This window comes from Ictidomys tridecemlineatus, chromosome 11 (genome assembly GCF_052094955.1).
Source record: "Ictidomys tridecemlineatus isolate mIctTri1 chromosome 11, mIctTri1.hap1, whole genome shotgun sequence".
Taxonomy (NCBI): domain Eukaryota; kingdom Metazoa; phylum Chordata; class Mammalia; order Rodentia; family Sciuridae; genus Ictidomys; species Ictidomys tridecemlineatus.
In genome coordinates this window covers 54,928,644-54,942,749 of record NC_135487.1, presented here as the reverse complement: position 1 = coordinate 54,942,749, position 14,106 = coordinate 54,928,644, and the positions used below count along the sequence as shown (strand labels likewise).

Below are 14,106 nucleotides of genomic sequence, written 5' to 3'. Positions count from 1 at the left end.
GATGGATTCTAATGAGAGGCCAGAGGGAGGAAGAATTGTCCAAGGCAAAGACAAGTATTAATAGGAAACTCAAGTAGGGTGATACCAGTGAGAAGGAAAGAGAACTCAGATTTGACTTAAGGGTGAGAGACTAGCTGGTAGTAGGAAAGAAAAAATGGATTGCTATCTCTTATTTCTGTGGTAAGCTGAATGATGCTGTCATTGGGATAAATGTAGGAAGAGTCCCAGAGGTTTGGCTTTGTTTTGTAGTGGGGTGGTGGGCAGAGGACAGGGACAAGGAGGATTTAGGTTTTGACAAATGGTGCATGTTCCAATTGAGACTTGGCTATTGGAATGTGGAAATGGAATTGGGGTTGAAAGCTCAGGCTGGATGTAAGTGTTGGCAATTCATCAGCACAGAGGTAGCACCTGAGACTTCAGGAGCAGATCTGTGAACTAGGTACTTTGTATATTTTTCTGGCCTGAGACAATGAGACAAAAGTCAGCATTCGTATGATGTTCAAAATGAGCCTTTAGTAAAGATGGTGAGTTTATACAGAGGTTATAAAGGGGCAATCATTCACCTTAGGTTGTTTGAATGTGAAAATATGTAATGAATAAGTTTGTAAAAGTACATGAAGACACAAATATTGGTTATAGGCCCTTCCTGATGCTGCTTGAATGTTGCTGTTCAGTTTTACAATGTCTGTACTATCTAGGTTCAACTTACCCAAAGGAATTACCAATTGTAAAATGAAAGCACAAATCTTTAAGATTTAATTATTAAATATAGTTAAACTTTTTATATACTTTATTGAGGATTAGAGACAATTATCTGTGTGATTCTCATTAAATACTACTAGAAAAATAAGAAAACAGTGTCATATACTATTAAGATTTTTATTAGGAAAAAAATCCTAAAAAATTACCACCCTGCTTATGATAAAGATACTTTTAAGAAGTAAAATAAAAATATACAATTCATGCCAGTTTTTGAACACACACAAATTTTCAAAGTGCCAGTATATAGCTATTTTGTTTAAAATTTTTCCTGGCTCTAAATGATAACAAGATATTTTCATCAACTATTACCCAAAATATATTTTGCAACTTCAAACAGTTAATGACACACAGTACACTTAAAATAAGATCACGGGGGTTCAGAGAAGGTAAATAGCTCAAAAAGTCAGTCACAAGGGCCTGAGTACAAATCCAGGTTTGGCAGAAAATCATATACCGGCTCAAGGACATTATGGCTCTTCTCTGATGAGAAAGGACCAAGAGTACAGGCTAATTGTTCTTTGAGAGCCAAAGCCTTGAGATCTCATGAAACAGAAGCCGTAGCTTTCAACCTCACTATTACAACAGGCAGCAGTTTTCATCTTTTGGTAAATGTAATCATCCGGGATCAAAGAAGCTATTGATTAAAGACTCTGAAAAGAGCGATTTGTTATCACAGTGTTATTTGGCTTTTGTGCCCTCCGCCCCTCACTGGACTTGTATCTGGGCTAACCATAATGTTCTCAATTTTATGATGAAAGTAGAAGGTTAAAAAGAAGTATAATTAGCTCACAGGAAAGACAGCTCATAATCTTTCCTTTTGTGACTCTATGGAAAGTATAATTTGATAGTTTAGAAGAGATTCTAATAATTACATCATTATAAAGCATTATACTTTTAAATGCAGATGTCATAATATTGCTCATTTCCTTGAAATGAAAATAAAGCATCAAGTTAGAAGGTATGGTGAAAATAACTAATTCCATGTACAATTCTATAAATCCAGAGAGTACTAATATGGTCACCCTTGATTAGTTAGGTTGTTGTATTGTCAGTTTGATAAACACATCCCAGAATGGGATAGTGCTATCAGTTCAGCAAAAATACCATGACCTGTAACTTGATACACATTGGTAAAAGCACAAGGTAATATTATTATAAAAACACATATTATACATTACAGTTACAATACAGAATTATAAAATCAGAGGGAATAGCAACATTGAAAAGTCATTCAGTGAGCTATGCTTGACAATGAAATTTTTGTTACAATAGCAGTAAGGAATCTATTGATGTATTTCATTGAAATAACTAAAAATAGTACTATAATGCCAAATAAGATAAATTCATTCCTACGACACTGAAGTGAGAGCAGAAAATGAGTCATATCTGTCCAGTTCATAATCCATATTAATTTATGAACTTTACTTAATTATATTGATAATGATAACTAATAATAGATAAAAAATTTTGTTAGAAATTATAAAATTACACAAAAGTTCAAAATATTATAGAAGTTATTCTTTGAAGAATGACTTTGAGAATAAATCATTAAGCTGGTACCACATCATTTTCCAATATCGCAATGTGTGTTTCCTAAAAATAAACACATTCTCCTATGCATCCAAAATACAACCATTCAAATCAGGAAGTTAACAGTAAGACATTGCCTCTGTCTAATCCTCAGACCCACCAAAGTTCTGTCAGCTGGCCAAGGATTCCTAGGTGTTCACAAACTGGAAAGTTTCTGAATCTATTTTCAGGGGGAATGTCACTTAATAAAAGAAACGATGCCCAAGAAATGAAATCATATAAATAAAAAACACATCATTTAGTAGATATCTACATTGTTTAGTAGTTTCAAAGTATCATTTATGATTGTACTTGGGAAAATGTCCCTTAAATTATTCCATAGTGATTTTTTACTAAGGAAACGCCAGAACTTCATTGATAATAAAATTTAGTCCTATTAACAACTCAAAAGACAATTTCTTCAAATTTTCTTTAAATTATTTATTACTAAGGAAAGTTCAAGATTTCAATAGACAATAATAAAATATAATCCTATTAACAACCCAAAGGAAAATTTGCTCAACAAAATCTTCTCTTCTTGAGTAACTATATTAGTAATAGAATGTTAAAATGATCCCTTTTATAAAAAATGCAAATGTTTTACTTCTACGTGAAGATATAAATATGAAAGTTAACAATGGACCATGAAAATATTGGAAAGAGAATGGAATTTCAAAATTAACATTTTTTCAGAGTCTATAGCTTTATTTTAGATTCTCATAATGGTCCTTGACCCTAAAGAGGTTGCCATTGCCTCTGACTTCTCTCTCCACTTTGTATTGTCTTTTCTATAACCACAAATGTTTCTTATCCATCAAAGTCATTGAATTTTTTTTTCCATTTTAGATATGTTCATCGGGCTTTACTCCATTTACTGATATGGGCCAAGTAACCTTTCTGGAGAATATTTTAAACATTCCTCTTAGTGTTTTATAATGGCAGACTGAAATATGCTTCACTCCTTGGTACATTACAGGTGGGAAAATATGAACAATAATATTAACCTAATCTTTGTATCTCTTTCTTCATATGACTTCATATTTTCACAACTCTAACATGTGCATTTACATAATACATGTTAGTGTGAGTTGAAACAAAGTTAGTTATAGCCTTAATAAATAGTTATAGCCCTATTTGAACTTCAAGATAATAGAAAAATTCTTCTCACAAATGTGGAATGGTTTTATTTAAAGATAACTCTACCACCATTACTAACCATTTATATGCTTTTTTGTTAATTTTGTGGAAATTTATTGTTAAAAATCATTAGCTTTTCACTCTTGACTTAATGTGTCTCATTCTAATAAATAAGCAAGTAAATATGTTACAATGCTTTTGGATTTCCTTTAACATTATAAATATTGTTTTATTAATTTCAAGTTATTTTCTTCCCTTATCATGAATTAAATATTGTCTAAATTGGAAGAGAAAGAGAGAGAGAGAGAGAGAGAGAGAGAGAGAGAGAGAGAGAGAGAGAGAGAGAGAAAGAAGAAGAAGGAGGAGGAGGAGGAGGAGGAGGAGGACATGGGGAAGGAGGAGGAGGAGGAAAAGGAGGAGGAAGAGGAGGAAAAGGAGGAGGAGGAGGATTAGGTGATTTAAAATTCAAATGTCAGCTATGGACCATTGAGACCCTCCAATCACTTGTCCTTACCTGATTTCATTATATTCACCAAAGATTTATTTGATATATTCCGTTTCCCATACAATTTTCCAAAGGGTAAAATAATCAAGTGACACAAACTATCCAGGTCACACGAACATTTTCATTGTAAATCAATTCATCAGCATTTTGCTCAGTTTACTGAGTGCCTACAATGTTCCCAGCACTGCAGAATCAGCAGTGACAACACAGAAAATAAGTCTCTTTTTAATGGAGCTGATAGTTTTCTGAGGAGGTAATCTCCAAATAAACAAAGAGTCAGCATAATTCAGAGAATAATAAATATTGTGAAGAAAATCAAAAGGAATAGTGAAATGGTATAAAGACTGAGGACACAATTTTATATGACATGATTGGGAAAGGCCTCTGAGGAGGCAACCTCTAAAGAAAAACATGAATCCTAAGGAAGACCTACCATGAAGAGAACTCTAGATAGAGAAGCAACCATTGTAAAGGCTTTATAATGGGAACAAATTTTTTTGTTTGTTTGTTTTTTTCAGGAGGAACAACAGCACAACTGAAGATTTCTGGTAAAGCGGAAATACTGTGCTAAGATGAAAATTCATCACAAACTTGACTTGTGAGCCCTCTTTGTGTATCTGATATATCTGGTGTACTGCCCAAATTGAATTTCCAGACCAGAGACATAAGCACCAGACATGGTAGGAACTTCTACAATGGCCCCAACCAATCCCACCTCCAGGAATTCACATTCATGCAATTATGCACACTATGCCAGATCTAATCTCTGGACAAACAACATATGGCAGAAGTCACTTCTGAGATCAGACTGTAAAAGGACCAAGGCTCTGTCTTGGATCTCTTTCTGTTGTCATCTGCTCTGGGAGAAACAAGATCCCAAACTGAGAATAGCCCTATAGAAAAGTCCATGGGCAGAGCCCAGAACTAAAGCCTCTACCCTATGATAACTGAAAAACACATGTGCCAAACAATGCTTGAGTGAGATTTGAAGCAAATTAGATGGCAGAATCACAGCTGGACTGTAAGATTGTGAGACAGTATTACCTATATCCAGCCTCTCCCAGATTCCTTGACCCTGAGATATTCTTACACAAAGACCAATGAAGGATATTTTTAAAAATATTAAAAATATCTTACAACTTATGCCTGGTTTATTTTATATTTGAAATCAAGGCCTTTTCTTGAGAGCAATGTAGACTCTCCTCCATACTCAGTATTTTATCCTTCAACTAAATGTATACATTTAGTTGAAAAGAACAAATGTTCCTTCATTTTGGTTTAGCTTCCACTCAGCCATGTTTCCACTTTAAATTTCCTCCATTTAGGTTGTTTATCTCAGGCATCTGTCACAATAATGCAAAACTAACATATCTTCCAACCTGGGTAAAGTGTCTTGAGTTAGACCCAGGCATGATGCTCTGCCTTAGAAAATTGTATTACTCAAAAGTGCCAGATATTGAGATACAGAGCAGTTTCCTCCTCTCTGTGCCTTCTTCTTATGGAGGAATGCACAGATGCATCCTCTACATATATATTTAAATGAATTCCATATCATTTTCAAAAGTTATCATAATTAAGTGACTATTTTGCAAGAACTAAATTTTCATAAATCATATCATGCTTTGAACTTGAAGATGCGTTATTGAAATATTGATTTTTAGAAACAATGAAATTCAGTATAGTTTGCTTAGGGGAAAAAATAAGATTAAGTTTTGGTTCAGCAGAGGAATGTGTCTAAGTTCCGTTGAAAAGAAAATCTATCACTATTCTTAAGATTTTTCTGTAATTCTAAAAGAAGGTAATAATAGCAATATAGTACCTATTTTAATCATAACATATGTCATATTTATTTATCATAAATAATTTTTGATTTTCAAAAATAATTATGACAACACAAAATTCTATTGTTAGACATGAATAAAGGAGAGCAAGGTAAAACAATGCATTTTATTAAATCAAACACTGTGTTAGATACTGGATACTAGTTCTCACTTTAATATCCTGTATAGTTACATAAAACAAATTTTAAATACACTAGTAAAAAGGAAAAAATTTCAAGAATATATAACTTTTTCATTTTTGCTAAAACACTTTAGATTTCTTAAGAATTTTTCAACTTTTTTTCTAAAAATTTCTGGCATAGTCTTGATTTAAAAACTGAAAAATATCACAACTCATAAATTAACTTGCAGAAGTAAGCATTCTTTTAAATTAAACCCTGTGAAACTGTCATTTTTCAGATATAAAAATGACAGTTTCATAGGTTTTAGTGCAATAATTTTTTGGCTAGTGTTTTTTTTTTTTGCCATGAGAACCTTAAATGGACTCTTCCCATCTTTACTTGTAATGATACCATTTTATAAGACACTATACATTCTAATTTAATACAAATCTATATAGTAGTACTATACAGGAAGAATAAAAATATTCATACTTTCTCCTTCTTACCAAGGAAAGGAAGAAAAAAGCAGACAAGGAAGAATTTGTAGAATAATGGTAAAACAACCTAAATAAAATCAAGTAGCTATTTTCCCTTGTAGCCCCAAATCACAATTCAAAATTTAGAAAATACACAATAACTTACTTTGGTAGAGTTTTCAAGTGATTTTCTCTTAGCTCCAAGATTCGCAATTTGACAAGCCTATAGAAAAAAAATACATTTTTACTCTTTTAGAATAAAAAGTTACTATAATGGAACATCAATTATTATTATTATTTTGCAAATAGCTATGTTGAAATATTTTTTACTATGGTTCCAGATTTTGAAGAGATATGCAAATTGATGATGAATAAGATCACATCAACAGTGGTCAATGTCAAATCACTTTTCTAAAAGTAAAGATATTTCAAAGATATCTTTGAATCCCAGTGTTCTAAATTTCTAATGTTTTATAAAAACATACTGAGTGTTATATTTAATCTCATGCATTGAAGAGAGATTTGAATACATACTAAATACTAGGTGCTGTATTCACTGGAATACAATTCATTTCCCCAAGAGACCATAAATGGACTTGAAAAGAAAATGACATAGATCAGAAATAATAAGCAAAAACAAAACAAAACAAAACAAACAAACCAACAACTTGGATTTTACAGTAAAACAGATCTGAGCAAAGTTACAGTGTTTCATATTCCGCCTCTGTGACATTGCAAATTAATTAACGCCTTCTGAGTTCAGTGTGATAATAGTATCAAATTCATGGGGTTTATTTATTTATTTATTTATTTGAGAGAGAGAGAGAGAGAGAGAGAGAGAGAGAGAGAGAGAGAGAGAGAGAGACACAGAGAGAGACAGAGAGAGAGAGAGAGAGAGAGAGAATTTTTAAATATTTATTTATTTTTTTTTAGTTTTTGGCGGACACAACATCTTTGTATGTGGTGCTGAGGATCGAACCCGGGCCGCATGCATGCCAGGCAAGCGCACTACCGCTTGAGCCACATCCCCAGCCCAAATTCATGGGGTTTAAAACATTAAATGATATAATACATGCGAAGCATAATTCCTAGTAGAGGTTTTAAAAATATTAATAATTGCATATTTCATTAATTACACAATGGAAAGATGAGAAAATGCTATAGCATACCATATTTTACTGATGCTAAGGTACACGTTTTAACATTTCCAGAGGGGGATTCATTTCAAAATCTGTGTTGTCAACCCCTAAGACAATGCTGGGGTTGGAGAAATCATGTGAAGAGGCTGAGAGGTGTTCATAGCTCCTGTTGCTGGGGTGATGGTTGTGATTAGGAATGCATCTTGCTTGTTAAGGTCTGCAGTCTGGAACACACTATTACTATTCATGTCCATATTGAGCTTAAAGGGTACTCGATGGGGTTACTTTGAAACAGGTATTAATTGAATTCTCTTAATTCTTTCTACTCTAGGAATATTTCATTATTTGAACTATTTCACAGATATCAACCTGTATTTATTATGCTTTTAGGTAGTCCTCTAGGTCTCTTTTCCTTTCCCTGTTTGTCTTGCCTCCTATTAAGTTTCTAATTTAATTTTAATTGCACAAATCAATCTCAAAATGGAATACAGTAATGCAGTTTGTCAGATAATGGGTATATCACCAATAAAAATGTTTCTTACACATTTATGTACTTCAAATCTTTTAGACAATTACACTAGTATGATGATATTATGGGACTAATTTTGGCTTTTAGGAGTGCAGAATATTAGGTTTTAAAAGGGAACTTAAGCTTCCTTTTGTTAAACTACTCAGATAATTTTATTTATTTTTAATTTTTTTAGATGTTGATGGACTTTTATTTTATTCATTTATTTATTTGTGGTGCTGAGGCTTGAACCCAGTGCCTTACATATGCTAGACAAGTGCTCTACCACTTAGCCACAACTCCAGCCCCATACTCAGATGATTTTTAAAAACTTTAGATTATAATAATGAAATAGTATATTCTGACACACAATTTATCCAAAACTTAAATCCTAATTCTAGTTTGGGTATGAGTATTGTATTTTCTGTTCACCTATATCTTGTCCTCACTTTAGGACAAAAGAGAGCTGACAAATATTCCAGAGAAAAATTGTCTTAGGGTGATAATTAAATATTTTATGATTTGGGAATTCAAAAGCATATTGTAGTGTTGTGATCAGTACCAGAAAGGCAATTCTAGTTTATATGGATAGATGGTGATGTTCCAATTCACACTTAGAAGCCAGGCAAATGCTTTTTAAAAAAATCTGTGAGTTTTAAACCCTGCCCAAGTACATGGTGCTTGCAGCTGTTGTAATATTGTGATTCACAAAAGTGAAGGAGTCTGGGAATCGCTCCTGTGCTCTCTGTATGTGAACGGAGGCTGCAGGTTGAGTGACTTCATCATTACACTGAGATCTTAAGGCCAACAACCTGCTTCTGTCAACATATTCAATTATGCTTGACCTATTGTTTGAACAATTTCAAAGGTAATTATTTGGAAAAATTCAGTTGACAGTGAAATTAAAATGTTTTGACTCTTAAGATATATCTTTTACATAAAAATTCATTGCAGAGCACCTGGAAAATATTTTTAAAAATATGTAAATGAAAATTTAAGTTACCCAAATTTGCACTTCAGAGTAACCAGCCCCTTATTTCATGCATATTCACAGTAGAAAATTAGTTTATATATTTTTGTTATAATACACTCCTAGATTTATTGTAAGGATTTTTGAAAAATGTTTTCCTAAAGTGAGATTACTAATTGTTACATAGTATTATCATTGGGATAAACTATAATATATCTAGCCAATCTCAGACAGATGTGTGATCCCCTGTTTTCATTTTGTCAGTAATGATAAATATACTTGTCTGTAAATCCTAGTGTGATATCTGATGGTGGTATAAGAGACTTCTAGAAATGAATTACAAAGGCAATTGTTGTAAATATTTTCAACGCTTTTAAAGCCTGCTGCCCCACATGAAGTATAACAGTCTCCCAGTTCCATGAGCAAAGCGTGAGGTTATTTCTCTCCTCATACTCAAGAAAGTTTTTGCAATATACTAGGACACAAAGACCTTTTAGGTTCATTTTAATTTGTATTATATTTATTAATTGTGAAAATAAGCATTTTTCATATGTTCAATTGTCATTTGTATGTTTATTATAAATGGCTTGTGCCTGGCAATTATCCATTTTCCCTCAAGAACTTTCTCTTCATATTCACTTGTAAGAATTATTTATATATTAAGGAATAAATAATTTTAAAAATATATAATGAAAATACTTTCCTACTTCATTATTCTCCTTAAATTTTGGCTTTCTGGTTTATTTTATTTTAAAAGTAATTGGTCAAATCTATCTATCCCACTTATGATATTTTCCTTTACTTCTGTACCTATAAAAGTATTTCATAACTCAAGAGTGATAAATATTCATCTGCATTGTTTTTCCCAGATAATTTCTGACTTTATTTTTAACTCCCTAATGTATCTAGAATTTATTTGATTATTAATGCTATGTGAAGACCTAATTTTATTTTTTCAGAAAGTTTCATTAATTAAGTCTTATTTATTGTATAATAATGAGCTCTATCTTTAATCACAACTGTCACTTTTGAAACCTCATCTGCTGGAGCTCACAAAGCACTTACTGAATATGAAATAAAATTGCATAATTCATATTTCTTAGTCTTACCTTCCAAAATTGGCTGGAAGAAACTCAAGAAAGGCGTCATTCAGGTAGAGCTGGGTCAGGTTTAGAAGCTGAGTGAAGCCATCAGGGAGTCTAAAAGGGAGTTAAAGTTTTAGTCACTGCATCAGTGTTGCTATAGAAACAGAGCAAAAATATATATCTTTGAAAAGAAAAAATAGATATATAATACATTTTCCAACTCTCCTTTGGTATCACAGTAATGGAAGAATTTATTGAGCATGTTGTTACAGCTTGAAAATTTTGTCTGTTATTAAAATAAATGGCATTCACCCACTTCCATGCTGCTCTCCTATACTGAGATTTATGTCACTGCTAAAGTTAGTGACAGCATCTCCTACAGCTGGCCTAACTTCATGCATGCCAGTCAAGACATATATATATATTTTTATGGAACTCTCAAATTGTATGTCATGTTTTCTTTTCAATTTTAAGATTAGCATTACTTTCTCAATAGAACATTCATGTATATAGTCAGGCAAGAATATGGAATATATTTGATGATTTCATTTAATCATCAAAATTTGTCTAAAATTTGTTACCAAGATGAAGAAAGTTACCCTGTCTGAAAAAAGAAGGAATAAGCCAACAGCTTTACTAACAATTTCTTTAATGTAGGCCCAACGTGCTTACATATTATGATTCAGTTTAATCTAATTCGTGTTTGTTAAAAAGGAGAAAGAACATTGAAAGGCAATTAAACAAGAACCACAGAGGGTATAAGAGGCATTCGAAATTAATAAAATATTTTTTGGGGGAAATTTTAGAAACAAAATGAGGTAATTATTTAAAACATTATATCTTCTTCACTAGAAAAGATTAAAGACTCTCCAGAATTTGTTTTTTTTTGGAACAATATTGAATAGTTTCCTGTAAGTAAATTTCTATTTAAGCAATTTTAATATATATCTGCAGTTTAGTCCAGATTATGTTCTTTCATAAAATACATCTAAATAGCATTCAAATTTGCCTTCTGCTCAAATTATTACCTATCTCCTTCCTTAGATTTTCTTCCAAAATTGTTTAAAGAGCTGCTGGTGTTCATTGCTTTTTACTACTCCTCAAATCATTGTTTCTTGGCATGTACCCCAACTCTATTACTAAACCTGTCCCTCATCAAAGGCTCCAATGACCTCTTAAGTCCCAATTCCATTAGCTTCATTTTGTTCTGTACCCCACACAGCCTAGCAATAGTTGCCATCGTTGACTGCTCTCGCCTTATTTGCTTCCTAGCACAACAGTTTTCCTGATTCTCCTACTCCTGGGACATTGTATCTGAGTTTCATTTCATGATTTCCCTTCTTCGGCTCAATCTTTGTTATGAAACATTTTCTATACATAACTGAACATATGCATGTATATATTAGAATGAAAAATAGAGATACTCTGGGTTTCAACACTGCAGCACAAAAGGAGCAGGCAATGACTTCCTCAATAAGACCCTTAAAGCTCAGGAAATAATACAAAGAGTGAATAAATGGGATGGCATCAAATTAAAAAGCTTCTGCAAGAAAAGGTGACAATTAGGAATGTGAAGAGAGAACCTACAGAATGGGAGAAAATCTTTGCTAGCTACTCTTCTGACAGAGGATTAATATCCCAATACCAAAAAAAAAAAAAGACTCAAAAAACTTAACACACCAAAATCAAATAACCAAATTAATGAGTGGACAAATGAATTAAACAGGTACTTCTTAAAGAAGAACTAAAAATGGCCAACAAATACATGAAAAAAATGTTCAACATTATTAGCAATTAGGGAAATGCAAATCGAAACTACCCTGAGATTTCTTCTCATTCAAGTCAGAATGTCAGTCATCAAGAATACAAATAACCATAAATGCTGGAGAGGATGTGGAGAAAAAGAATACTTTTACACTGTAGATGGGACTAAATTAGTACAACCACTATGAAAATCAATATAGAAGCTCCTCAAAAGGCTAAGCATGGCAGTAACATATGACCCAGCTATACCACTCCCTGGCATTTATTCTGAAGAACTAAAGAATTAAAGATATCAGTGATATAGGCACACTCATTGTTTATAGCAGCATATTTCACAATAGCCAAACTATGGAAGTAGCTACGATGTTCATCAGTGGATAAATGGTTAACAAAAATGTGGTATATATACAGAATGGAATTTCATTTAGCCATTAAAAAAACATTATGTAATTTGCAAGAAAATTAATGAAACTAGAGATCATCATGTTAAATGAAATATGTCAAATTCAGAAGGTCAAGAGTTGTGTTTTCTCTCACATGTGAAAGCTAGAGAGGAAAAGGAATAGAAAGGTGAATCTCATGAAAATCAAAGAGAGATCAGTAGAGAAAAGAAATCCAGGGTGAGAGGTACAGAGGGAGGCGGACAGCTCTAGGGGTGATATGGTCCAAATTATATTGCTATATTTTGTGTATGTATTAATATATAACAACAAATCACATCTGTATGTGCAACTATAATGCACCAATAAAAGAAGTGTGTGTGTGGGGGGGATACCCTCTGAGTACTACTCCTTGATTACATCTTCTGATTTGCTCCACAAATTCCCAAATGATGTTAATTATTTTGCTTTTTAAGAACTTTACTATACAACTATTTTATTATGTAAAAAAGAAACATTGTGTGGTTTTGCATGTTTTTTCCTTCACATTACATAAATCAAGTCATACTGTGTACATTTCTAGAGACATTTAAAATCAGCATTAGTTTTTTTTTCAAATTCATCCATTTTAATGTAAATGGCCATCATAGCATACTATGCCATTATATTTATATGCCACAATTTATTTACTATTCTCTCCTTCTAATGAACATTACACTTGTTTCTAATTTTGCTTTGTGATTACAAACACTAACTTCTGTGAATACTGTTGAACATATATTCTAGTGTACCTTTAGAAGAGGTTTATCCACGTTACATCCCCAAGAGTGACATCACTGGGTCACAGAAAATATTTAATCTCATTATAGATAGCCAGATTTTTTTCAAAGCAGTTTCATCTATTTCTAACACAACCATTATTGAACAAGAACTTCTCCTCCCCATGTCCTTCTTAACCCTTTCCTTTGTCAATTTTGTAAATGTAAAACAATAACTATTTCCCTGATTAATTCACCACATCTTGTCTCACTATTTTACGAGCAATTTATGTTTTCTGTGAAAAACATGTTTATTTGTTTTGTCCATTTTTTTTTCTACTGGTGCCCCACCCACTCTCCCAGGCTTTTCACTGTAGCGCACACTGACTACTAGCCCCTTGTCCCCTGCTGGTCTTCAGCTATTGGAATCTGCTCTGCTCATTCACAATCCCAGAGAATCAAAACCCCTCAGAAGCAGATAGCAGCTACTGATTAAAGCAATAATAACTGGGCTCCCCCACTCCCTGTGTTTGACAACTCCATGGGAGATTTGCACTGTTCCAAGAGATCAAAACTCAGGGACCTACACTAGTAAACAGACTAATGACACCCTCAACAGGCAATTCCAAAGGTCATCTCCTGAATATACTGCCTCCTGTTTATACAGCCTGCATTCATTTCTATACATCTGCTTCAGGGAATACATATTAAACATAACTAATATTCTTATCCTCTCTTTTAACAATTACTAATACATTTTCAGGACACCAATGTTATATTGGTTATTTTTGCTGCAAACGTCTTATTCTGTTTTGTATATTGAAGTTGTCTTATTTAAATATGGCTTCATAGAGAATGTTTCCATAAATTTGCTCTTCGAGAGAGAAAGGATTCATGAAAGCATAAGAGAAAGAAACAGGAGGCAGAGGAAAAGTGTGTGTGGGGGTGTTATAATGCAGAGGTAAGAAGATATTTGAGATGGGTGACAGAAAGATGAGTTCTAAATTGAACACTTTGTTCATGACAGTATTGGGGGTGGGGGTTAAGTTTTGAGATCATGGATAGGGGATAGGATTTAGAGGACCTTGAATTCTCAACTCAAAGTTCTGAA

The 14,106-nt window shown here is 32.8% G+C and overlaps 1 protein-coding gene across 9 annotated transcripts in view; it reads right to left on the bottom strand.

Annotated features, from left to right (window-relative positions):
- The window catches only part of Lrrc7 (leucine rich repeat containing 7), a 516,598-nt gene that overhangs the window by 249,234 nt on the left and 253,258 nt on the right, over window positions 1-14,106 (bottom strand). For all 9 annotated transcript variants that reach the window (XM_021731075.3, XM_040288837.2, XM_021731076.3 and 6 more), the window contains exons 6-7: window positions 10,118-10,207; window positions 6,558-6,614 (exon numbers count right to left, since the gene is read on the bottom strand). In XM_021731075.3, the coding sequence (XP_021586750.2) occupies window positions 6,558-6,614; window positions 10,118-10,207 (147 nt within the window). The remainder of the gene's footprint in view (window positions 1-6,557; window positions 6,615-10,117; window positions 10,208-14,106) is intronic.